This window comes from Dasypus novemcinctus, chromosome 10, assembly GCF_030445035.2.
Source record: "Dasypus novemcinctus isolate mDasNov1 chromosome 10, mDasNov1.1.hap2, whole genome shotgun sequence".
Taxonomy (NCBI): Eukaryota; Metazoa; Chordata; class Mammalia; order Cingulata; family Dasypodidae; genus Dasypus; species Dasypus novemcinctus.
The window spans coordinates 88,503,248-88,530,880 of record NC_080682.1 but is presented as its reverse complement, the minus strand read 5'-3'; the positions used below and the strand labels follow the sequence as shown (position 1 = coordinate 88,530,880).

The following is a 27,633-nucleotide window of genomic DNA, read 5'->3' as shown; positions in this document are numbered from 1 at the left end:
GGGGCTGAGGCCACGTAGAAGCAGGGTGAGGACAGTTGTGGAGAATAAGAATATGCAAGGGCCACAGTGGGAAAATCTCAGTCTTCTAGTCTCTTTTCCAGAGACCTAATGCAAGCTCAGGTCTTCTGCTTCCTGCTCAAAATGCTTTCCACATCCCTTAGATGCCTCAAACCTTTCCTACTTCGGTAGTTCTTGGCCCACCCATGAAAGAAGAGTTTGGAATAAGTGGAGGCCTCGACAACAAAATGAAAATTGGAAGACTTTACCACCTTACTCCCTTACTCTAGGATATGATTTAACTTCTTTTTTTTTTGGTTGGAGTTTGGAATAAGTGGAGGCCTCGACAACAAAATGAAAATTGGAAGACTTTACCACCTTACTCCCTTACTCTAGGATATGATTTAACTTCTTTTTTTTTTTGGTTGGAGGTGGAAGATGGGCTACAGGAGTTGGTCCTAGGCATTTCTGATTCAGCTGTAAGTGAAGGGAATTCTACTACTAGTGATTGAGAAAACTCAAGAACTTCCTTATAAAGAACTTCATTTCCTGATGGGTTGGCTCTGGATGAATCACTGTATCTGTAATTGCTGGCTATCTTCCTCTTCATAAAACTTCCCTGAGAATTTTCACCTGACAGCCTGGGCAGCCAGGCCTGAGGCACACTCTACCTCTCTCCCTATCCAGTGGCTGTTCAGAGATAGGAAGGTATCAGTTTTCATTTTTTCTTGCTATGCCTTTAAGAGCTGCAGGATTGCAAAGGGAGGAGGGGTGGCATCTCCCAACAAGACTTCTGGGAAAAGGATCCTGGGAATTTTTCCAGAAACTAAACTGAGATTCCAACTGAGAGAAGTTGGGGATGGTTAGTGTTGGGCCAGGCCTGTGGTTGGACTGCAGAGCCTGTTAGAGAGGAGGAAAGCAGAAGTAAAGAGGAAGCAGCTGGGGAAGGGGTAGGGCAAGAGGCAGGAAGGACCTCCCAGGCCCTACCTCCGGGGACACACAGGCCTGGACTAAGGCTGCAGCCAGCAGCCTGGGGAGGACCAGTATGTGTCAAGGGTGATGGCAAAAGATGCTGGGCCAAGTTGCTGCCTGCATCAAGGCTGTCTGCTAGGCCTCTGGGACCGACCAGCCAACAGCTGGACTTAATCCCCAGCTTGCAAACTGAGGTCATGTGTTTGGTGGAATAACAAGCGGACATTGCTCTCCAGCTGAGCAAGACGTTGTTTTGAAAGGACTTGCCACAGCGGCAGACAGAAAGCAGGAGTTACCACCACCAGGACCCCCGGGTCTTTCCTTGAGAACCACGGCCAAACAGATCCCCCTCCTGGGCGGTTTGCAGACAATGGTGGCCTTACGGCGAGTCTTTATTTTCCTGGTTCTGTTCCTCGCGGCTTTTGTGCTTCCACCACAGTGTGCCCAAGACCCAGGCATGGTGCACTACATCTACCAGCGCTTTCGAGTCTTGGAGGTAGGTGGCATCCGTGCACCTTAAGGGACGTGGCCTCTGGAGGTTGCCTTATTTTACCCATGCTTCTCTAGCCTGTGGGATGCAGCTTTCCCTCATAGTAAATGATAAATACATTGCTAAATGACCCTTTAATATTCTTTCATAGTGTAGTGGTTGAGAGCACCAACTCAAATTCAGATCTCCTGCCCCAGACCTGGAGCAGACAGCTTCGCTCTGGGTGCTAATCCAGCAGTTTCCTTATCTGTAAAATGGAGCTGATAATAGATTTATTAAGTTAATTCATACTTAAAACATTGCCTGACAAGGTGTGCATGTCTAAAATATTGTTATTCTTTTTTTAAAAATGGGAAAATTAAAAATCTGTGTCACTTTTCTTCATACTTTACTATATCAGAATGATAATGGGTTTCAGTTTTTCTTTTTCTTTTTCTTTTTATAATAAACTGCTAGGTCAGTGTAAAAAAAATCATATCTGTGTCCTGAGAAGCTAAGTCTTCTTTTGCCAAACCGGTCTTGGATTTAGAAATAAATTTCAGTGGTGTTAGAGAGCATTTGGGCCCTCTCCCAAACATTTGCAAAACCCAACATTTTTGCAGATGGAGAGGCTCCCAGGCACAAATGTAATCTTCCGCCCTAGTCTTTGCCACACCTCTGGCATTGACTTTTTACTATTTCATACTTAATGCCTTACTTTCGTATGTGTTAAATTTTAGTAAGTTATTTCTCTTCTTTCAGAGACACTCTTATCTTCAATATTCATTTTCTATGTTTTCCTGAAAAAAATCATCAACTCTAAAATGTTTAATCATTTGTTACAGTCAGGGTAAAAACACTTCCACAGAGCAGGCAAAGTGCATTTCCTAATGTCGTCCAGCCAACAGACCGAGGTCTGGAGGCAGTGGATGAAGTGTTCCCAGAGCAGTGGCCTCCCGTTGCCTCTTCCCTTGCTCTCTCCTGCTTCCCACCCCCTCCCCAACTTCCAGAAAAGTGCCAGAACGGAGACCAGGATCCCTCTGCGTTAGCACTGACTTGCCCTGGGATTAGAGCCAACCAAATCCCTGCAAGTTTTCCTCAAGACCCTAAGAGTCTGTTTCCTGCATAGATGTCTGCAGACAAGGGTATAAAGTGCCGACTAATATGTTCATGGATATGAATGTGGATTTGAAAAAGACAGATGATTTTTTTTCTGCCCTGACCTGGAGGTGAAGCTGAGGCCTAGGCCTCACTAGCTATTGACCATTGCAGACAAGTGATAACAATCCCACCCTGAAAGGTATATGTCGGAGGAGTGAGAAAGGGAACAGACTTAGGGAGTTATTCTCTCCCTATTTCTCCATTTGGCTTCAAATTGAGCAATTTTTATTTATTTATTTTATTTATTTTTAGAAGGTACTTAGATTACATAAAATGGGGAAGCGGACTTGGCCCAGTGGTTATGGCATCTGTCTACCACATGTGAGGTCCACGGTTCAAACCCCGGGCCCCCTCCCCCCTTGTGGAGCTGGCCCATGTGCAGTGCTGATGCGCGCAAGGAGTGCCGCGCCATGCAGAGATATCCCCACGCAGGGGAGCCCCAAGCACAAGGAGTGCGCCCCGTAGGGAGAGCCATCCAGCACGAAAGAAAGTGCAGCCTGCCCAGGAATGGCACTGCACACATGGAGAGCTGACACAACCAGATGATGCAACAACCAAAAAAAGAAACACAGATTCCCGTGCCGCTGACAACAACATAAGCGGACAAAGAAGGACACGCAGCGAGTGGACACAGAGGACAGACAACTGGGGGGGGGGGGGGAGAGAAAAAAAAAGATTACATAAAATGTTACATAAAAAAATATAAGGGATACCCATATGTCCCACTCCCCACACCTCCCACTTTTCCCCCATTAACAACCTCTTTCATTAGTGTGGTACATTCATTGCAATTGATGAACACATCTTGGAGCATTGCCACTAAGCATGGATTATAGTTTACATTGTAGATTATACTCTCTCCCATGCAATTCTGTACGTTATGGTAGTATATATAAATGACTGTATCTGTCATTGCAATGAAAATGAGCAATCTTACATGCTGCTGTTTAGTGTATACATTTTTACAACTTGTGGAGAACGTTTTGGTAAACTGTCAAATGAGCTGTAGGTATACATCTCTTTGACCCAGAAATCCCATTTCCATTCTTCATTAATTTTTCCCAACAAATATTTATCGAGTACCTCCTATGTGCTAGACCTTGTGCTAGATGCAAGGAATGGAGCTTACTTCTAGAAATCTGTCCTAAGAAAAGAATAGCTAAATACATGAAGATGAGATGAGTACATGAAGTTGTAAATGCAAAGTTGTTTTTTCCATTATTGTGTGTGTAGCAAACAATTGAGAACTATATGAATGGATAGAAAGAATTTAGTAGAATAAATAACGTGATATTAATTCAATGGAATGCTGCATGGTCATTAAAATTATGGTATAGGTATATGTTAGTGGTATTGAAATTTTTTTGCAATTTATCAGCAAGTTAAAAACATTTTAAAACATACAGATAGCAACGTCACATTTTGTAAAATATATATTTACATATGTAGACCTAAATGCATGGGAAAATTTTAAGTTTATATACCAAATATAGATAGAGTCTCTGAATGGAGGAATTATGGGTGCTTTTTATTTCCCCCTTTTGGATTATTTGTATTTTTTTCACCTTTTTCTATGAATGATAGTTACTTATATTACTGGCATAATTTAAATAGCTAGAGAAAATTGACTTGGGAATTTATTTTCTGACCAAAGCAAGGGCTGGAAAAATGTACAGAAGCAACAAGGGCATACATTCAAGAATTCCGAGAATTCTCAAAAAACATATCCAGTATGCTGGGAAGATGTCAGACCTACACAAGAGAGTACAAGAGCGCGGTCAATAACCTGGTCCTGAAGGTCGAACGTGCCCAACGGGAGATTGACTACCTAGAGTACCTTCGAGAAGCTGACATGTGCGTAGAATCAGAGAGCAAGATCCTGGCAGAAAAACTCCTCCAAGAAGCTGACGAAGAGATAAGGATCCAGACTCTGCTAAATGCAAGTAAGAATATTGCATCTTTTCTTACTACTTTTTAAAATTAAAACTAAATCTTTAACTATGACTACTTCAGCTAGGGACTATCACACTCAGAGATCAGACTCCATGCAGTTAGGTGATCAGACTGAGTCTGGGAATAAGAATTGGATGTGTGCTCTTGTGTGCTTGTACTGGGAGAGAAAACTTATTAGGGACCAAGTGTTAGAAGGAAAATCCATTTTCAGAAAGAAACATTTCCTTTCATGGAGAGTTCCCAGAGACCTCGTGGAGAGTCAGGGCTACGAGTATCAGAAGTCAGCCCAGAGAGGCCACCTCCTCATGGACCATTGTTTGGTGGAGTTGTGCGCTCCCAGATCCTTCCAGGGAGAGTGGCAGTTTGGTGAGTTCTATACCCGGGGCCCTGGAAGTAGGGGGCTGCAGCAAATGTGCCAACCACAGCCTGAAATTGAAAAATGACAACTGTCAACCCTCAGGGCTGGGGACTGTTGTGAATTATTATTGTCGTGTGCTATCTGAAATAGTGGTATCTTGGGGTTTTGTCTCCAATTTTGTGTTCCATTGAACAGACCATAGAAAATAATGTTTAGGAGCTCAAATTATAATAAAAGCACCTAGTAACATAAACGAGACAGCAAATAAACCTGTACATGAGTCCATTTCATTAAAACAATGAGGGTGTTAAGCCCCCACCTCAGAGTCTGTATTCTGATATAATTTCATTGAAAGTAGGAAAACTTTATTTATATGCTAGTTATTTCTGCCCCAAATGCAAGAAACTCCATCAGAGGACCAAGTATAAACTGAATACCACTGTTGTCCTAAGAGTTTCACATATGTTCTCATGTAATCCTTATAATCCTTATATAATCAATAAGGCCATATAAGAAGTATCTTCCTGAAAGTGGTGACACTTGATCTGAGTTTTGAACAAAGAAGTTAGGTTGAAGATGAGGAGGCAGAAGGCACTTCAAGTGAGGGTACAACACATTAATGGCATGAGGGTAAGTAACATCTTGATGTGTTTGTAGACCTGCAAACATGGTGAGTAAAACATGGGGCAAGGAGTACAAGGAAGCAAGGGTGAAGAGTTTAGTAGCAACCAGATAATGTAGGCCCTTGAATGCTAAGATAAGGGGCTTGAACTTCACTGGAGAAGTGATAGAGAACCACTGAAGGATTATAAGTAGGGGCATGATATGATGAAAGAGGGTAAGACTAAAGAGAAGAGACCAGTCAGGGAAATGCTATAGTAGTTTAGGCAACAAGCGAAGGTATCTGCATTGAGTGCCAGTGGAATGGAGAAGAGCAAATCACCTTAGGAGCATTTTAGAGTTGGGATCCATTTGGCTTGGTGACTGTTAAATAAATGTGAAAGATGAGTGAAAAGAATGAGTGCAGGACAATGAACAGACACAGAGAGCACACAGCAAGTGCAAACAATGGGGTGTGGGAATAAATAAATAAATCTTTAAAAAAAAAAGAATGAGTGCAGGATGCTTTCCAGGTTTTTGGCTTGAGTGATTGTGTTGTTGGTGTGAAATATGTTGAGATAGGAAACCAAGGAAGGGCAGATTTTTAAATTTTTTTTCAGAGCACTTGTTACTCTGATGCTGTCTTATTCATTTATTTGTCCACACTTATTCTCAACCTCCCCTCTAGAATGTCAGCTCTATGAGAGCTTGGACTCTGCCTTTTGTGTTCAATGCAGTATCCCAGTGCCTAGAACAGTATCTGCTTCAATAAATATTTGTCAGTGAGTAATTAAGTAAACAAATAAATGAATGGATAAACTGCCAGCACAGACAGAGGGGTTATTTACCCTTTGACAGAAAAGAGGACATCTTATCCTATGAGTTAGAAGTGAGAAGGGTGCCTTATATATATTACAAAGCAGTTGGCCAAAGTAATCCGGGTGATCCATTCCAGACTTGACAATGTCTGACTGAGTCTCAAGATGAACCCTCATCTGCAAAGGAGCAGGCAAGCATAAGAGTGGGGTGAGGGAAGAAAAGGGACAAGGATGGAGGAGCAGAGGATGAGGGGAGGTGGCCTAAAAAGCTGATGGGGAGGATAGGGAGCTAATGTGGCCTGAGCCACATTGTCCCAGAAGTCATGCAGGATCCTAAGCCTGAACTGTGGTACTGGAGTGGATCCCTCAGTTGCTCAGGCAGGTGGATCCTCAGGCTGGTCCCTTTGCATCTGCACTTGCTCCCTATACCATTGGTATCCTTTCTCAATCACCTTGAACTCTAAATCCCTCAGCAGGGACAGCCTTGAGGTCTTCCCTTTCCACTCTAGCAAGAATACAGAAGAAATCCTGAATCTGGGCTTCCTGGTTTTTCAACTCCCATCCTTTCTGCCTCCTCCTGTAGAACCTGGAGGCTAGAGATAGCTCCTCTCCCAGCAATATGGTGAGTGAAAACCTCTTTTTCAACCTCTCAGAGATTTCTGCTTCCATGCCTGTTGCTTATGGAGCTCTCCCTTGATGATTTGCCCATTGATGAGCCAATACACATTAGTTAACCCCTGCTGTTGGAGGGACCCGGTACTACATGGTAGGGACCGAGGAGTGAGAAGGGCAGCCTGCAGGGTGGCCTCCTGTATCAGCTCTCCGATTCATCCTTCTGCCTTTGGTTTGGCCTTCTCCTACCCATCTGCTGTCATGTAGTCCTTCCCACAACTCAAAACAGATACTATTATTACTCCTCCGTGTAGAGGTTGTTGTCATTCACCACCACTTATCAACAACAAGAATGTCCTTTCAAATGCCTTAGACTTTTCTGTAGGGAAGGCTGTTCACCAAGCAGTCTACACTGACCTTCAGCCACTTTACCTCTGAAACATACCAGCATGCAATTGTAATTAAAAGAAATTTTCTTCTCATCCTTTATGACTCAAAAATGTTTCCTCTGTGAAGACACCTCCTCTGTCACCCCAGACCTCCCTGGTCAGACAGATCAGCTCCTATTGCTCCTGAACTCCTCAACCAGACCTTGAGCATTCTGATGTCTTCATTTCCACATTCACAGAGTCTAAGTCAGTGTCTCCTGGGGAGGAGACCGTGAAAGTTGTTTATAGAAGGGACACTAATGGCAGAGGCCACTCGGAGCTAGTCCAGGGAGAGACAAACCCATAAGCAATCACAGCTGCATGGTTAGTGCTTTCCTGACCTGCTATAACTCATAAGTTTTCTGCCCAAGTGTAAATTTTGGAATGTCACATTTATCACACACCCCTCACATGCTGTTTTGTATTTTATGTGCCATGCACCCCCATTTCTTTATTTTATCATTTCTGTTAGTGACTATGCCTATACTAGTGGTCCATCACAACAAATTATTAATACCACACATTTACCAGCTCGAAACAACAAACATCCTTGGCTCAGAGTTTCTGTGGATATGGAGTTCTGGCACAGTTTAGCTGGGTTCTCTGCTCAGGGTCTCACGAGGCTGTAGCCCAGGTGCTGGCCAGGCTACAATCTCATCCACACTTACCAATGTTGTTGGTAGAACTGTGTTCCTCATGGCTGTAGGACTGAGGTCTTCAGATTCTAGAGGCCAACCTTTCCATGGGCGGTTCACGGCATTACCGTTTACTTCTTCAAGGCTAGATGATAGAGCCTCTTTTCAGGGAGGGCCTGGTCCTTCTTTTAGGAGCTTTCATCTAATTAAGTCAGGCCCACCCACAAAAATCTCCCTTTGATTAACTCAAAATCAACAGACTTAGGATCTTAATCCATCTGCAAAATCACCTCACCTTTGCCCTATAGCATAACTAAATTGATATCCCATCATATTCACTGGTCCCGCCACACTCAAAGGGAAGGCATTTTATAGGCTGTATATACTAAGAGGTGAAAATCTTAGGGCCCATCTTAGAAGAATTCTGCCTACCACAATGCCCTGGTCTGCTAGACCCAGCTGGTGCTGCCAATTACCTGTGCCCACCTTCTTTGAGGGCTCACATTTTCCTATCATCTAACCTTAGCCTGCAGGGCCTGTACCAGTTACAGAACCTCCACTAAAATCCTAAAGACTCAAGTCAACACCTGGTTGGCTAGGGAGGGGTCACTGGAGGTCAGGGCACAAAGTCCCATTTGCACATACACACCATCTTAGAAAGACAGTTTATTTGGAAAACCTCTAGAGGACAAGGCAACTTCCTTAGAAATTCAGCTTGTTTCTTGGGATACTGTCAGGATATTCTAACACCAGCCTAAATGGTTCTCACTTACTCTTGAACTCTTTCCTAGGTAAGAGACGGGCATTGGGCATAATAAATAAGATAGAATTGTACTATAATTAAGCCATTCCCCTTAGAGCTATTCTCAAGTCTTCAGCCTTTATTTAGAGATATCCCCAAATAATGTTCATGAAGGCAACACTCACAGAGATGTTTTGGTGGTAGGCAAAATTCTTAGAATCCTAGCTCTAACTCTCTTCTTCAACTTTCTCTCTCTATATATATATGTATCTTCATACATATACACTATTTAGAATGCAAGTGAATGAAAGCAACTTAAATGCATTCTAGCATTTATTTTTTAATGAAAGTTAATAGATCACAAGGAATGTTACATTAAAAAACATAAAAAAACTAAAAACATAAGAGGTTCCCATATATCCCACTCCCCACCCCCCACTACATCATTTTTGTAAATTGTATTTTTTTGAAGATATATACATCACACAAAAAAAGTTACACTAAAAAATATAAGAGGTTCCTGTATACTCCCACCTCCTCCACCCCACTCCTCCCACACCAACAACCTCCTTCATCATTGCAGCATACTCATTGTTTTTAAATCATCCCAATTCTTTTCTACTATAACTGTTATAATTTTTTTTTAATTGCATCATACTTGGCAATTTATGCAAAGCACCATTGCCACAAACACCCAGATTAGGAATTTATCCAACTGACTGTCTTTGGAAGATTCTATGGACTACATTCTTGTGTTGATAAGAGTATTAACCTCTTTAAAACTTGTGAAGAAAAATTCTCAAAGTGGTCAAAACAAGCCGTTATAAGCAGATTTTACTTTATTTCCCATTTAGTCTGGCTCATTTTATTGCAATGCTACCTCAAAAAACCCTCTCCCTGCTGAATAAAATAACATTTATCTTTTATAAGATGATGGTTCAAAGAAAAAAGTCTTCTGCATATTTAAATGCCTCTGGGATCCACCCAGGAACTATAAATATGCATATCCCATATTCAAAACCTTGAAAACAAACAGAAAACCACAAAAAACACATAAAACACACTGCAAGCCAAATAAAACACATCTGTGAGCCAAGTTCCAAGACCCATTCGGTTGTGAAGTGTGGAACAACACATTAAAAGATTTTAATTTGCAACTGATGTATTTACCACAAGGGTGTGTCTTGAGTGCATACACACAGGTGTCAGTGCAGGCATTTGTGGGAGGCCATCTGTGTACGTGTGTAACACACACACTTTCCACTCAGAAATGCTGTCTTCACCAGGTTAGCAACACTAGAGGTGTGTGCACACCTTCTCCACTGCTGTCTCTTGGAGAGTCTGTGTCCATGGGTCAGTGTGCTAGGTCCAAAAAGCTCTGTGGACCCAGCACTTCATTTGTTTATCCATCTGGAAGGCCCATGGTCTATGAGAATATCTCCAGTTCCATCACCACAGATACTAACAGAAGGTCCAAATCATATTAGCTGGTGGCTTTTGATTCCTGGTGATCTGTATATCCATTCATTCTCTCAATAACACATTCATTTGTTTATTTATTCAATGAAAGTCTAACTGAATTCCAGATATATGTTGGCATTGTGCATGCCTTGGAGATGGACTGTTGACTAGGATAACATTCTTGTCCTAAGCAAGCTTACAATCAAGTGGAGAAAAACCCAGGCGGACAGCCCAGAGTGATGGCTGTGCTGACGGAGGGTTATGAAAGCATGAAGGGCAGGAAGTTAAGTAGATAAGGTCAAACTTGCCATGGGATGAGGTACATGTGGAATCTAGAAACACATCTTAGAGGAGGTAACTCCTGAACTGAGTTTTAATTGTGGAAAATAAAGAGCATTGCAAACAAATGGAACAACATATGAAGGCACAAAGACATACTCGGGCTCAGTTTGTAGAGCAAGTTATTCCATATAGCTTTGATAAAAGGGCAAGTCATGAAACAGGCAGTGATCAGGATCTTTTTTTTTTTTTTAATTTCTCACCTCCCCCTCATTTTTCACATTCATTGTCTGCTCTTTGTGTCTGTTCATTGTGTGCTCATCTTCTTTTTAGTAGGTACAGGGAACCAAACCTGGACCTCCCATGTGGGAGGGAGGGGTCCAATTGCTTGAGTTACCTCTACTCTCTGCTTGTTGTATCTCTCACTGTGTTTCCTCTTTGTGTCTTTTTGCTGTGTCCTGAAGCTGGAAGCTTGCATGTGGTAGGTGGGTGCCCAACTGCTTGAGCTACATCTGCTTCCCGGGATCAGTTTTTAAGTTCACACATTCTTATGTGAAAGCAGTGATACTGGCATTCATGTGAGTGCTGGTTTTGATAAGGTAAAGTTGAAGAGCTACTGAGAAGGCCACTGCAAATTAGTCCACGTTCAGACAAGCAGGCTCTAGATCATGACACTAAAAGAAAGGATGACGAGAATGGGATAAAGTGAGATTTTGTTTCACAGGAATAATCCAGGTAGAATACCCAAAATGATGCTGTGTTTTATAACTAGACAAGTAGGAGCATGGCAGTACTCTGGTTGGAAATTGAATACATTTCCATTTACTTTACTTTGGTAAGAGCATTACAGAAAGAAAAAAAATTAAACATCTAGCTTTTTTTTTAAAGGAGAAATAAACAAAAGTAAGTTCATCATCACAACTTTGGAATGATTAAGATGTTGCAACAGTCAGATAATTGATGCAAAATGAGGCTATTTCACCAGAAATTCCCAGAAGACTGGCCATTTCTGTGTTTCACTTCACATAAATCCTGATTGCACGGATGCTCTAGGACAGCAGTTCTCAAACTTTTTTTTCTCAGAACCCTTTCTCATTCTTAAAAATCATTGAGAACTCCAAAGAGATTTTGTGGATGTGAGTTACATCTATTGATATTTACCCATTTTAATATGTGCCAGATGCTGTTCTAGGGGAAGGACATGCAACAGTGCATAAAATAGAAGAGACAAAGTCCCTGATCCCATGGAGCTTACATTCTATTGAGGAGTCAAAGAATAAATACATTAGCAGGTATATTTGTAATATGTCAGATAGAAGATAATAAATACTATGGAGACAATAATCTAGTATAAAGGGGTGATGGGAAGCTGGCCTTTTTCAAAAGGAGGCATCTGAGGGAGGTTTGCTAGTTTGGATCCAGCTACAGGGACCCCAGGATGGAAGCAGGCTGGACTCACACTTATCTTACACATTTTCCCAGCTTCCAAGCACTCACCTGGAGCTCTAAACCTGATGTTTCTGAGTGACACATAGCCAGATAAATGAATAACTATGCACCGTCTGTCTTCTTTTTCAGAATCTGTTACTAATCACCGATAAAGGGAAGCTTGCTACTAGGTGTCATGGAATAGTTTGAATTTAGTCTTAGCTACCTAGGAAAACCCCTGATAAGGATTTACTGGGTAACTCACAAAACCCAGTGCATAGAATGCTTATTGTAGACTAGGACCTGTTTAAGGTCTAACCTTGGACTCAGCCCTTCTTCAATGCTAAGTCTTATTTCTTAACAAGCCAGTTTGCCTAACATCCTGCCATCCGTTTATCTAGGTAGAGAGTCAGTCAGTGAAATAGCACCTTCTAACAACCACACATACTGCTGGGTATTTGAATCTGTTTGGCTTATAAGCTGGCATAGTGTGAGTTAGGATAGCAAATTTGGACACACACGAATATGGCATTATCTGAATCTAATTGGTTCCTGAGTTTGAGTAGTGAACAGCAAGTGTTTGAATAGTGAGAGAGAGATGTAGTGTATGACAGTATTCATAAAAGACAAATGAGATATGGTCCATGTGGTTGATTAAATCGTGTCCCCCATAAGACATGTTCAAGTCCTGACCCCTTGTCCTGGGTGTGGCCTCATTTGTAAGTGGGATCTTTGAAGATCCTATTGGGTTAAGGTCAAATTAGATCATGGTGGACTTTAATCCAATATGACTGAAATCCTTACGAGCAGAGGAAAATTGGATGCAGTCAATCATAGAAGCCAGACGAGACAAAGGAGATAGACCACCATGTGATAGAGGATTGTGGGCAAGCCACTGCCAGAACACGACAGACTTTGAAAAAGGTATGACCTTGCCAACATCTTGATTTTTTGGCCTTTTAGCCTCTAAAGCTGCCAGCCAACAAATTCCTGTTAAGACAACAAGTTTGTGGTGTTTGTTATAGCAGCTCTGGGATACTAAGATGACCCCTGTCTATAGTACTTGTATGGAAATAGCAAAAGTGAATTAGCAGGGAAGCAGGTGTGATTCAACTGATTGGGCTCCCATCTACCTTGTGGGAGGTTCTGGGTTTGGTCCCCGAGGCCTCCTGGTGAAGGCGAGCTGGTCTGCATGGAAAGCTGGCCCTCTTAGAGAGCTGGCCCTCACAGATAGCTGATGTAACAAGATGATGCAACAAAAAAGAGACACAGAAGAAAGATAATGAGAGACACAGCAAACCAGGAGGTGAGGTGGCTCAAGTGATTCAGTGCCTCTCTCCTATGTTGGAAGGTCCCAGAATTGGTTCCCAGTGCCTCCTAAAGAGAAGATGAGAAGAGAAGACAAGCAGACACAGAAGAACGTGCAGCAAATGGACACAGGATAGAAGCGAATGCAAGTGGCGGTAGGGAGGGAGGATAAAAAACAACTAAAAAACTGAAAAATAAAAAAAATTAAAAAAAAAGAATTAGCAATTCCAAATCAGCCCAAAAACTGCCCTGGAAGGGGCTGCACAGAATGAGTTGAGCATACAATAAGTAACAACTAAATTCTCTAAAGTTGGAGAATTTTGTTTTTAAGGTTGAGTAGATATATTCTAAGTTTGCAAAGGTAAACTCAGGAAAAGTATGGGCAAAGTCTAAAAGTTGTGGGAGGTCATAGTAAAGTTGGTGACTAGTGACCAATTGTTGTGGCAGAGGAGTGATGAGAGAAAGTCGTGGTAGACTTTGACTGTTGTGCTGAGATATCTAAAACATCCTTTGTGGGTGAGAAACACTGAATGGCCCTAATTTCTAGAACAATTAAGCCCACCTTGACAATTTTATTGGAATAACTTGAAGCTTTATAAACGACTACTAGGCCAAGAGCTATCATCTTTTTCATACCAGTGCCTATCATCATAACTGACACTTGTTTGAATAGAAATAGGTGGTTGAAAACGTAAAGTTTTGTAACAGAGAACTTCAAGAACCAATCAGAATAGTCATGGTTTTACTGGAATTCTCTTTTCTAAAAATGAATTCATTATTCTTCCCAGGCAAACCTGCTCTTCTTCCTCTGTTCCAATCTCATCCATCCTCTCATTCTTGAATGTTTTTTCTTTAACACCCTACTCACTCAATCTAATCAGTTATAAAGTCCTTGCCTTTCTTTTTCTATTTTTTGAATCCAAACCCTTCACTTCTATGCCCATCACTATTAGGCTTTCTCTCATTTGGGTTCCTCTTACAGACTCTCTACCTGGTTTCCTGTAACCCATCTCACCCCCACCTCCCAATTTATTTCCTACCAGCAGCCAAACTGATATTCTAAAATATAACTGATTGAGTCACTTCCCTATATAGAGAAAAAGCTCATCAGGTCTGGAGATTGTTGCTATTAAATAAGGGAGAAAGTATTAAAAAGATTCAAACAAATGATATTTGTGTATTAATTCACTGTGAGGCCCTGGGCCAAATTCTATCCTTATTGCAACTCTGCCTGGGGGAAGAAACCATACCTTTTCCTTCTCTGGTTTGCAGGTGGAACTTTGCATGTCATTGTCTCTGTTAAATAATTTGCATCTTGGCTGGACTCAAAGGTTTTACATTTATTTTCTATTACTCTGCAAACTTTTTCTCAAGAGAAGCATAGCAGGGAGTTTTTATTTTGCTCCTTTACTCCAACACTGGAAGTATATTCTTCCTAAATTTCATAATCATTTAGTGAGAAGAGAAATGTATAAAAATTACAGAATATTGGTTCTGAATAAGCAATAGAGAGCATCCAGCCTAAACCCCTCATTTTACAGCTGGGAAAACTATGGCTGGATTGACAAAGGGACTTTTAGGGGGATATATAGAGAGTTAGAGACAGCGGTCAGATCACCCAGGTCTTAGACTCCTCTAAATGAAGGGGTAGGAGAAACAGAATGGAAGACATAGAAAAAGTCTGTGTTTCATCCCTCCTTCCCCCCAAAACTCTGTAGCTGGGCTGCAAGCCTGACAGCTTTAATACCAGGCAAGTGCAGTGGGGTAACTGGGGGGCTTCCTATTCATGACAAATAAGATTATCACCTTGTGCTTAGGTCCAGAGAGCCCACTGCCTCACCAGGGCCCACCAGGACTCCCCTGCTCTCCAGCTCTCCATCCCTTCCCATCATACATGTACACACCCACCCATCATGGCCCTGGGCTGGCTGGCTGTGTCCTGGCTGGCCCTGCCCTCTGAGACTAGCTCAGAGAACCCCATCCTCATCACTTTAGAGCCATAAATTCTCCACATCTTTCTTTTCATTTGGGCATTAAAATATCTACCTCTAAGGTTCATTTTAAGAATTAGATGAGTTAATGTAAATAAAGCACCTAGCACAATACCAAAGATTTGTCAGATAATTTTTAACTTCTCTAGCTCTTATGCTTCTCCCTTAATAGGGAGGAACTTCTAAATTTCTCTTTTGGCCCAAAGCCCGCCTCTCCCATAAAAGGCATCTGTGGTTCCTTATAGGCTTAAGTCCTCATTCATTCATCCACTGTGATCACAACAGCATCTGGGAGGATTACGCATTTACCTGAGACAGATTCAGCTTGTGAAACTGAAAAAGGTATCCTGGGCCCAGGCAGCGCTAGAGAAGTAAACAAGTCATCTCACCCCTCCTTCTCCCACACCGTAACCTATAGCCCCCACCTTCTGTCAGCTGCTCCTGCAATGCATAAGAGTCCCAGCTGGCCTCAAGTTCCTCTGCCTTCCCCAGGGGTTGGCTTCCTACAACCCAGGCCAACCAGGACAATGTTGACCCAGAGGCCATAGAGAAGCAATCTCTCAGGCTGGTAGAGCATGTCAGCAATGGCATATGGTGGCAACTGCTGGCTGAGAGACTTCTATGGCTCTCCCCTAAGCCTGGCCTTGGCCAAAATGTGGACCAAATAAAGCCTCTGTGCCTCTGGGAACAGTCAGTGATGACATGACCACCGAATGGACTGACTTTCCTAGACCTGGCTCTTCCCACCTCCCATTCCTGCTATGTATTCCCCTGATGAGAACCTTGTGTCCGATTTTTAAATGAAATAATGGATTGGAAAGTATCTTAAAAGCTTTAAAGTACTTTAAAAAGCATTAATGAATTAAGATAAACCTACAGCCAGAACTCTGGCTGTGCAACACTATTTAGACCTATAAAATCATCTGCTTAAATGAATCTCCATTCTTCATTCATTCCGTAAATATTTACTGAACCCACAAGGCACTGAGTTTGGCGCTGAGTGCACAATACTATACACGAAGATAAAGTCTCTGCTCTTGTGAAGCTTATAGTCTAGTGGGGAAGATAGACAATAAGCTAGTAAATAAAACAGAAAAAAAAGTATGAAAGGTGGTCTCAAGGAAATAAGAAAGATCCCATAGCAGATAATTTTAGAGTGGATATACTTAGATTGAGTGTTCAGAGGGAAGCCTCTTAAGGAGATGACATTAAACAGAGACTTGAAGGATGAGTAGAAATCAGCTATGGAGAGATAAAGGGAAAGAGTACTTCAGGCAAAAAGAGTAGCAAGTGCAAGAGCCCTGAGGCAGAAACAATCTTGGCATGCTCACAGAATACCAAGAAAGCCAATGAAATGGCAATACAGTGAGCCAGAAGAGGAATAGAAAATAAAGTCCCAAAAATAGCCAGAGGATATATCCTGTAGGTCCTGTAAGCTGGAGTGAAGGGTGATAAGAAAGAGGGTTTAGCATGGCAGTGAAATAATTTATGTTTTTAAACAGACCACTCCCATTGTTATGTGGAAAATATAGGTGAGAAAGAGTAAAACCTGGGAGACAAATTAGACTTTCGCAGTGGTCTAGGCAAGAGATGATTTATGGAGTGTAGTGGATAGGGAAGGTGATGGGCAGTAAGATAAATATACATACGCATTTATATATGTAAGTATTTTAATTGAAGTATAACATACTATGAAAGTAAATTTTACTATGAGTACTTGCTAATGATGGGGACAGAAGGAAAGGACTCAAGAATGACTTAAAAAAAAAAAGGCTGTTAGAAACTTAATTTATGGTTCTTGCTTGCTGTGGGAAGACCATAGAGTGAGTTTGGGGGATAAAAGTAAGAGTTCTGTTTTGGGCAGGTTAAGTTTGAAGATATCCCAGCAGATATCCTGGGGAGGCCATTGGAAAAATGAGTTTGGGGCTAAGGAGATACCTGGATTGGAGCTACATATGCAAATTTTAAGTCATTAATATTTAGAATTTACAAGATATGCAGAGTCAGGAGATGGAATGAGATCATTAGAAAGTGATTATAGGGAAGCAGACGTGACTCAACCATATGGAGGGTCCAGGGTTCAATCCCCCGGGCCTCCTAACCCGTGTGGTAAACTGGCCCACCTGCAGTGCTGTGATGCGCAGGGAGTGCCCTGCCATGCAGGGCCACCCCTGCGAGAAGTGCCCAATGCACAAGGAGTGAGCCCTGAAAGGAGAGCCACCCCAGGTGAAAAAAGCACAGCCTGCCCAGGAGTGGCACCACATACGCAGCAACATAATACAACAACAACAAAAAGAGATGTGGTTTCCCAGTGCTGCTGGATAATACATGCAGAGGCAGAAGAACATACAGCAAATGGGCACAGAGAGCAGACAATGGGGGAGAAGAGGAGATAAATAAATAAAATAAAGCTTTAAAAAAAATAAGTGATTATAGAAAGATATATAAAAAAGGTCAGAGATGGAGTCCTGAGGCATTCTGGTATTTACAGGGAGAAGTTGTGGACAAACCAGTAATGGATGCTGAGGAAAAAAAACATCCAGAAAGTGGGAGAACAAACATGAGGAATGGTGGCCCAGAATCAGTGTTTCAAGGTAGGGGTGGGGGTGGGGTGGGGAGTGGTTAATGATCAAGTAGTCAGATTTGGCAATTTGGCAACCTGGAAGTTGTTGGTGACATTTACAAGAGCAATTACAGTGGAGTGGAACAGGAGTTTAGAAAAGAGGAGAACTGAAACCCAAATAGAGCAGCTGAGAGATAACAGGAGGGGAGGAAGGGGAGAGGGCAAATATATAAAGTCAACTCTTCTAAGGAGTTTTACTATAAAGTAGAGCAGAGAAATTGTTTTTTTTTTTCAAGATGGGTGATATTATAGCCTATTTGTTGATAGGAATGATCCAGTAGGGAGGAAGAGGCCAATGATATAGGAGAAGGGGTGATAATTTCAGTACTAAATCCTTGAGTAGGTGAGAGAGGATGAGCTCCACTGCAGAGTGGGAGAGAAAGCAGAGCATTTGGGCTCAGGTACAGTTGGTTGGTAGCTGCAGTAGTTGGAAAATACATTCATTTATTCAGCAAATACTTATGAAGTGCCTACTATGTACCAAATGCTATTTTAGGGGCAGGACACACAGTGGTGAAAAAAAAAAACACGTTAGACAAAGCCCCTGCCTTCATGGAGCTTAGATTCTTTTGAGGGGAGTCCAACAATAAATATATTAATAGAAAAATTTATAATATGTCAGAAGATAGTAAGCACTATGGAGAAAAATGAACCAGGTTAAGGGAATTTTGGAGAGTTGGAGAAGGGATTTCCATTTTATATAGGGAAGGTCAGAAAAGGCCTCAATGATAGGATAATATTTGAGAACAGGCTTAGAAGAAGTAAGGGTGAGAGTCATGTAGATATCTGGGGAGCGACGGTTCTAAGCAAAGGGAACTAAAAGGGCCAAGATGTGTTCTTGGCACAATGTGAGGAACAGCAAGGAGGCTGGAGTGGCTGAGGCAAAATTAAAGGAGGGGGGGAGAGGTTGTAGGAGACAAGCCCAGAGAGGCAGTGGGAGAACAGTTCACTTACAGCCTCCAAGGTCAAGACTCGAGCTTTACTCTGAGACGGAAGCCCCTGGTGTGTTTTGAGCAGAGATGTGATATGACATGACTGACTTTGGCTGCTGTGGGGAATGAACTGAGGGAGTCAGGGATGGAAATTTGGACACCATTAGGAAACCACTGCAGTAATCCAGGCAGGAGATGACCTATTCTCCATTGATTCCTTCTATTTTCTCAGTGAAATGAGACAAGAATATATGAGAGGGTGTGATGGAGGCTTGAGGAGAGAAGAAAAGGTGTGGATAATAGCGGCTAGTGAATTGGTAAAGAAAACAAGGTAGGGCTGTGGTCCAACCAGCTGACATGAAGTGTTTGCTAAAATGCTTCCTTACCTCACAACTGCTGGGACCTCTCCCTTGCTGCACCTCTCTTCCTTGTGTCTATACTTTCTCTCCTCACCTTGTTTCTTGTCCTCTGAGTTGAGTCGGCCACCAGTTGATCTAGAGAATCCAAGCATTTCTTAAGAAGAAAACGACTGACAGACAACCTTTTGGTATATCTGGCTTATGCCAAGGTCTTTGGGAGAATTTAAGGGAGGCCCTCAGAGTGCTCAGTTCTCCTGGAGGACTGCTGATCCCCTGTGGTCATTCCACCAGCAGTTAAGAGGAAGGCCTGGAGGGTTCCTGGAGCTCCTAGTAAGGCCACCGCCACCACTCCCTTCCTCCAGGACACCACTCTCCTCGACAATAAACTGCCTAACAGAGGAGTCCCAGTAAGTCCATAATTAGAACTGATGTTCCATTTTCCCCTAAATGACCAGTGGAATTAATCTGTCCCTGTCCCATATCCCTCTTTAACTTGGTCACTGGACAATTCCAAGATTCTTTGTTAGGAGAAACTGTCATTTAGGGATAGGGTCAGGTCTGGGTTACAGTTTAGGTAAGGGAATAGGATTAGGGGTAGACTGTATCTAGGTTCAAGTTCATTTAAATAGTGCTTTGTAAGTGAAGACAAATGCATGGAATAGAGTGAAACGTGTTTTGCGTAGTTTTTGAAACAAATATACGTCATCTACAGCTTTCTAAGAAAACATTTCCTTTAAACAGTGTTTTGTAAGTGAGGATAAGTGCACTGAAGTGAGCAAGGTCTTGGAAGTAAGACAAGGTCATCTCTTATTGCTCAGTCTCCAAGACTACCCCAAAATGACCCCCACTACTCCCCTACCACATCCTAGCAAAACTCTTCCTCTGTGCCCTCTGGAACTCATGGTGCATCAACAGCATAATTCTCTGTGTTCTCTCCCTCTCTGTGAACTTCTTGTTATAATAGATACATGACCATCCCCTGAGAGCCCATATTTTCCTGAGACTCTCTTAAAGGGTACAGTTTTTTTCTTTTATGAGACTATAAATGGAGTAGGTATTCTCTTTGCTCTTTATTACCAGTTCTAAGCCATTTTGCTTCCCTCCTCTCTAACAAGCCTCAGCAACCCTGAACTTCATGTCATCAAGCTGTACCAACCACTACTCTTCTTATTTCACTCCTCTATTCAACTCCTGCCCACTGCTCATTCATGGAGTATGGTAGTTTCTGGCTCACTGGCTCCATCTCTACCACTTTGCTGCATCGCTGTTCCTCTCAGATGACCCATCTAATGGGCTCCTCTGTTAGTTCCTCTTCTTCTGGCCAATTATTGTTTTGTCCATCATAACCTTAGCTACCCACGTTAAACCTTATTACAAATAACTGCATTTCTTGTAGAACTTTTACTTCATGCATCTCATTCTCTAATAAACATCTCCTGCCTTTTTAGTTGATTTTTTTTCCTAAAATCTCCACTTTAGCCTTTCTTTGACCTTTGGGAGCTCCAATTTAACACTAGCACTTTCTACTGTTTATTTGCCTTCTCATGTCTTCACTCCCATAACCATAGCAATCCTTTGCATGTACCCTCAATTCCTTTTCCCTCTCTTCCTCTGTCATGCTCATCTGGTAAATTCCCAAACCCAGATTCTATTTTTTCACATCCAGGCAATAAATGTATGTATATAAAGACACAGTTCTGGTCTGTATCACTTTTAATTTATAATTAAATATCACAAGTGAGACCTCAGCAAATATACATGAAGCTTTTACTCTACACCAAGTCCTGTGCTAGAGAAATTTACTAGAGAAATATATATACATAAGAAATTGTCTTTGCCTCAGGGAAGATGACGTTTTAGAAAGAAGACTAACAGATCAGCAATGATAAAGCATAGAGGTGGTGTTAGGGGAGGAGAAGGGGTGAGTGTTGAAGAATGAAAGGCATTTTCCAAGTGGACTAAGGGCATTTTAAACAAAAGTTACACTGTTTCCCAAAGCATAGAGATACGGAAAGGTCCTCCATTTCTGGCAATGACTTGATATTTGGTATGGTTGCAGCATAGGGTCAATGTGGGGAGGGGAAATCTGAAAGGTGTTCAGGATCACCAAGGACAAGCCATTCTGAGGTCCAGGGGAAACTAATGAAGACTAGTAACGTGATCAGATTTGCATTTTGGGAAAATCATCCTGGCTTCATGTAAATTTGAAATCAAAATTGGAAGACTAGTTAAGAAGTTATAGCAATTAAAAAAAAAAAAAACACCAAAAATAAAAAACAAAAAGCAACTGGGTAGTGAGAGTGAGAATGTAATACCGGGGATGGATTTGAGAGACATTAAGGAGACAGAGTTGAAAGTACTTAGCATGCGGGTGAGGGAAAGGGAGAAGTGAAGGATGAGCTAGGTTTCTTTCTGAGTTGAGGGTGATATTAACCCAGATGAGGAGTACAGGGAGAGAAGTCTAACATAGGGCCTGCACAATAAAATTTTTATTTACCTACTATAAACCTACCTACTGTAATTTAAGAAGAGAAAAATTATGAGGCCTGAACTAATGCAGTGACAAAAGGAGAGATGACAGATGAGTTATTTAGCAGGTAGAATAATGAAGACTTGGTAATTGAGTAAAAGAGATTAGAAAGAGGAGCAATTTAGTTTATACTTTCTTCATATCTGACTTGGGGAGGGGAGAGGGTAGTGCTAGTCACTGAGGCAGGAAATGCAGAAGGAAGAAGAGGAGCAAGTTTGAAGGGAAAGAAATTCATTTTCAACATCTGAATTTGAGAGGTCTAGATCTCAAGAGAGAATTCTCACCTAGAAATGGAATTGGGATTCATCAGCATACAGGTGAAAGTTAAGGCCCTGGCACGGTTGATATCATCCTCTTCTCACTCTACACTGTAGAACAATCGCATCTACTTTCGGGACTTCAGTGTCAGTTACAGGATTATGAAAGAACCCTAGTAAATATTTTAGTAGTAGAGGAAAAAGAGACCAAGAAGACTGTGAAGGACAGTGTGTTCAACAAAACAATTATGTTTTACTGAAGCTAACAAATACATTCTGAAATCTCAGTGGCTTAATCCAACAGAGGTTTACTTCTGGTTCACATTACATGTCTAACACAGCTCAGTGGTTCTATACAGGAACCCAGAGACCCAGGCCAGTGGAAGCTCTTCCACGGTATATATCCTCTCTCTATAATATGTGACTTCCAAGCAGGGGAGGAGAGGCCTGGAAGATAGTATACTTAAGGGCCAGTATAAATGGCTTACATCACTTCTGTCCATATCCATAGTTTAATGGGCTTAGTATAATTACAAATGAGGCTGGGAAATGTCATTTTCATGTGTATTCAGGAAGAGGAAAATGAAATGGCATTGTCTCTGCTTCAAGCAGTCAGAAGAGTAACAAGTAGAAGGCATAAGTCAGTGATGTCAGAGAAGTCAAGGGAGAAGAAATCCGTAAGAAGGAACTGATCAATCCTATCCTGCTATAGAAAGATCAACGAAGATATGATTATAAAAAGTCTATATGAGTTTTTTTAGTTAGGCAGTCATTGACAACATTATGAAGGGCCGTTTCCATGTAGTTATGGTGAAGCGAAAGAATGAGACATAAACACATAGCTACATAGAGTATATAGGAGAAATGGACTATAAAAATGATAGAGATATTGGAAAAACTAGAAAGGGGTACCTAATTGAGGGAGAATTGTTTTTTCATATATAGGTAAAAATGCTTATTATCAAAAGCTAAGGAGCTGATAGTGAAGGAGCGATTAAAGATAATAGAAAGGGAATCATTCATCAAGGAAGTCTAAAAGAAGCTGGGAAAGGATGAGATCAGAGCATAAGTGAATCTATTAGTCTTGGACAGGAGGAATGTCCTGGTCTCTTCTAAAATGTGTGGAAGTTGGCAAGGGTATAGACAACTGAAGGAAAGGTTATAAGTGAGGAACAGGAAGTTGAAGAAATTTATGTCTAATGGTGTTTATTTTCTCAAAAGGGTTAATCTGTTAGCAAAGGCACTGGTGGGGTAGGGACTTGGTGAGGGGAGGAAGACTTAAGCCTGCTGCTGTCAGGAAGATGGGGGCTAACCATGGAGAGCAGTACAGTATTCAGGACTGAGCTAAGGTTGGAGACCCTTATGTGAAGGGGCTGAAATATGCTCCATTGTGAGATTTTCACCACCAACACTCAGGTCCCCAGGGCAGAGGCAGATGTTTGAACTGACCCAGGACCAGGGGTTTTGTAAGTTGGGTAATGTGAAATAACTAGGGCTCTAGGGGATGAGGTACTGGTGAAAAACAAAGAAAGGAAGTTTTTGCATGAGTGAGGGAGAATAATAGTCTGAAGTTGTTCTGAGCAAGTTAGAAAAGTGTAAACCCCTACTTTACACTTCATCTTCCTCCACCTCATTGAGACCCTTATAATCCTGTTTGGACTATAGAAGCAAATTCTATTTGGTCTACATTATTTTGGTCTCTCTTCCATGTGTCTATCACACACACTGCTGCCAACTTAATCTTGTAGAAGAGTCCTCACTGTATTTCACTCCTGCTCAAAAGTTTTGGTAGCTCCTTACTTGCCTGTAGAACACAATCCAAATTTTTTGGTCCTGCCTTCAAGATGGCCTCAACCTACTACTTTGTGTTTTTTTTTTTTTTTTATTAAGATTTATTTATTACTCTCCCCTTATTGAGCTACCCCCCAGTTGTCTGCTCTCTGTGTCCATTTGCTGTGTGTTCTTCTGTGTCTGCTTGTATTCTTGTCAGCAGCATCAGGAATCTGTCTCTTTTTGTTGCATCATCTTGCTGCGTCAGCTCCCTGTGTGTGTGGCGCCACTCCTACGGGGCGTACTCCTTGCGTGTGGAGCTCCCCTACACGGGGGACACCCCTGCATGGCATGGCACTCCTTGCGTGCATCAGCACTGCGTGTGGGCCAGCTCACCACATGGACCAGGAGGCCCTGCGTTTGAACCCTGGACCTCCTATGTGGTAAGCAGATGTTCTATCAGTTGAGTGAAATCTGCTTCCTATACTACTTTGTTTTATCTATCTAGTTTGAGGCAATTTCACGTATTTAACTTGTATTGTCATAAATTCTAAAGTACTCTACAGTCTTGGAGGGCTTTCCCATCTGTGGGTTTGCTACACTGTCTGGAATATTCTTCCTACACATCTCTGAATTTTCCACTCCATGTGTCCTTCAACGGCCAATTCAAATGCAGGTATTTCTCTACCTCAAATGGCCTCTCCCTTCTCTGTCCCCTTTTTTGGTAAAAATTTGACCTTAAGTCCTACTAGCTAGTCATATACCTACTTAAGCAAGAACCATGCCTAATTTATCATGATACCTTAGCCCATCACACCCTAGCTCACAGGACCTAGCTCAGTATTTTGCCCTTTGTAGGTATCCAACATCTGTTGACTAAGCACATATACATGCATTCATAAATAAATGAATGGATGTGTATAGCTCTTACAATCTGGTAGTAGCGTTAAGGGTCAGAATCTTTCAGTAGAAGATGATCCCCTCAAGGTTTAGGGTTGATATTACATTTTATATACTCAATACTTGGAACTGTTCCAAGAACACTAGAAGCTAAGTACACAGCAGATACCCAATAAAATCTTGGTAATTGGAATTGAATTAGTTGGTCTTGCACGTAGGTCATTCTTGTTACCTGATTTTGTTTAGGTTCTTGGCTATGCTGCAGAAATGAATTTCAATAGCATGCCGAATGAGTTAGGCCAGTAATTTATTCAGGTAGGGAGGGAAGAGAAATGGGAGAAAATAACAGCAGGGGTTCTAGGTAGAGAGGAAGGGGCTGAAAAGTGATAAAGAGGGCTGATTTACAGGCTACAATGTCCCATTATAGGTTATAATGCCCAGGCTTTACTTGCTTGGTAATTCAAGCCGGGGAGAAGGCAGCTGGAGTCTGGGTCCACAGGCAAAAGAGTGCATGAGAGAGCAAGAGAGCTTGTTCAGGCCTTGTACCTGGCTTTTGAACTGTTAATTATCCCACCCCTTTGCTAATGGCAGTGGAGGAGTTCCAGCTGTTTACTGTTCCTTATTTCCCCCATCAATCTCCCAGGAGTACCCAATGATAAAGTCCTTAGGGATTATCCAGGGCTTCTCCTGGCTTTCAGAGAAAGTCTTCTTCTGAGTGGCAGAATCCTGGGGAGGTTCTTCCAGCAGCCATCTTGGGGTTGCTGATGTCCATGTGGACTTCTTGCCAGGTTTCAGATCCATCAATTATATCCCTATCTTATTAGCCTGTTTCATTCTATGTCAATCCTAAGTGCTCTAGAGAGTGAACAGAGTCTCTGACATAGCAAAAAACTGTTTATGTCTTGATTTGAATAAAATGCTGTCTCTTGTACCTGGACTGCCACTCTCTAAAGAGACAGAATCATTTATTCATTTATTATTTGATCCACTGATAATACCATAAATTGTGATTGATCATTAACTATGTGGTAACTCTAAACACTTTAGAAAATGAAGTACATGCCTATGTCCCATTTCTGCTCTAGGATTTTCTGAAACTCTTCTTGAGGGCCACCATTCCACAGCAGAATTGAGAATATTGCCTACTAACTAGTATTAGAGCTGGTAGGAAACAGGATTTATCAAGCATGGTGAGCCTTTCCAGAAAGCAGATATCTCATGTTTATAAAGTAACCTCCCCCTTTTTCTCCTCCTTGGCCAGGCTGTGACAACATGCTGGTGGGCATAAAGTCTCTGAAAATAGTAAAGAAAACTGTGGATACAGATGGTTCTTGGATGAAAGATGCTGCCAATGATTCTCCAAAGGTATATCTTTTAATTGGATCCAGAAACAACACTGTTTGGGAATTTACAAACATACGGACATTCATGGAAGACAGCACCAAGCCAGCCCCCCGGAAACTAATCCTAACACTTTCCTGGCAGGGAACAGGCCAAGTGATCCACAAAGGTTTCCTATTTTTTCACAATCAAGGGACTCCCAATGAGATAATCAAATATAATCTGCAGAAGAGGATTGTGGAAGATCGAATGCAACTCCCAGGAGGGGCAGGCAGAGCACTGGTCTACCAACACTCCCCCTCAACTTACATTGACCTGGCAGTAGATGAGCATGGACTCTGGGCTATCCATGCAGGGCCAGGCATCTATGGCCATTTGGTCCTCACGAAGATTGAGCCTGGCACACTGAGTGTGGAGCACTCGTGGGACACTCCGTGTACAAGCCAGGATGCTGAAGCCTCCTTCCTGTTGTGTGGGGTTCTCTATGTGGTCTACAGTACTGGTGGTCATGGCCCTCATCGTGTCACCTGTGTCTATGATCCCCTGGGCACTATCACTGAAGAGAATCTGCCCAACTTGTTCTTCCCCAGGCGGCAGAGGAGTCACTCCATGATCCATTACAACCCCAGAGATAAGCAGCTCTATGCCTGGAATGATGGAAACCAGATCATTTACAAACTCCAGACAAAGAGAAAGCTGCCTCTGGAGAAAGGTTTTACAGTTAACAGGGAGAGAACACAGCAGTGACCCTGAACCTGGAAGCTGCTCTCCAAGCCACTGAGGACACAGCCACTCTGAAAGGAGCACATCATATATTATCCCTTTAAACACATACAGGAATAGGTTCTAGAAGTGGAAATGCATATTATCCTTTCCCAGATGTCAGTCTCACAGGTATCTTCCAGAAGCTTAGATGACAGTCTTTTTCATTCAGAAAAATTCAACAACTTCTATTACTTATACAAACCTCCTAGTTCAAGGCTTTCCACATTCTGATCCAGTTTACTTCCAGTGTACTCCTTTACTGCTCTCCAGCATTTACTTGAACTATTCACTGCTGCCCTGGCCCCAGCTATCATAATTGTATGCCACCTCTCTAACACTCACTGGCTTTTCTCTCCTTTGACCTCTCTCCTTCTCAAATGCCCGTTGATATTCTTCCATTTTTCATTGCGCAACTAAAGTATTATTTCTTACTGATATTTAATCTCGATTTCCCCTAGCTCTGCCTCTCCAACCAGCCAGGCTGATGTGATAATAGAGTAATAACGTTAGCATTTGAATACTATTTTCCAGTTACAAAGTATTTGCCTATATGTCACATCATTTAATTCTCACCTCATTCTTTTGAGTTATGCAAAAAAAATCTTACAGCTATTTTAGAGGAGAATTTAGGCAAGTCATTTAAAGTAACACAGTACAGAGTGAAAGAGCTAGAAAATACTGCAAACCTGTCTTCCCATTGCTAATGAAACCTTAAATATATATGATGGTTTTCCTAACCTTTTATAAAAAATGTATTCACCATTTCAGCCCAAAAATAATGGTCTGCCCCTTTAGCGAGTTTTCACGTCTGCACGAGACCTTACAGGACTTTCAAAACATTAGCTAGCCTAAGGGTAAGGACCTTCTCTTTAGCCTCATCTAGGCTACCTTCTGGTTTCTTTCTTCTTGCTTAAATACAATAAAATTGACACTAAGCAAATTAA

General features: G+C 41.9%; 1 protein-coding gene across 1 annotated transcript; it reads left to right on the top strand.

Moving 5' to 3' along the window:
• The first annotated feature begins 830 nt into the window (after window positions 1–830).
• OLFML1 (olfactomedin like 1) lies at window positions 831–27,633 on the top strand. Its single transcript, XM_004455317.5, has 3 exons — window positions 831–1,465; window positions 4,254–4,542; window positions 25,845–27,633. The coding sequence occupies exons 1-3, from the start codon at window positions 1,340–1,342 to the stop codon at window positions 26,669–26,671; spliced, it is 1,242 nt and encodes a 413-aa protein (XP_004455374.1). The 5' UTR covers window positions 831–1,339; the 3' UTR covers window positions 26,672–27,633.

What these genes read in the sequence shown, in the direction of transcription:
- OLFML1 (XM_004455317.5), top strand. Translation starts at nt 1,340, where the DNA reads ATGGTGGCCTTACGGCGAGTCTTTATTTTCCTGGTTCTGTTCCTCGCG. An exon ending in AGCGCTTTCGAGTCTTGGAG is followed by an intron (nt 1,466 to 4,253) that starts GTAGGTGGCATC and finishes TTCTGACCAAAG; the next exon opens with CAAGGGCTGGAAAAATGTAC. An exon ending in CCAGACTCTGCTAAATGCAA is followed by an intron (nt 4,543 to 25,844) that starts GTAAGAATATTG and finishes CTCCTTGGCCAG; the next exon opens with GCTGTGACAACATGCTGGTG.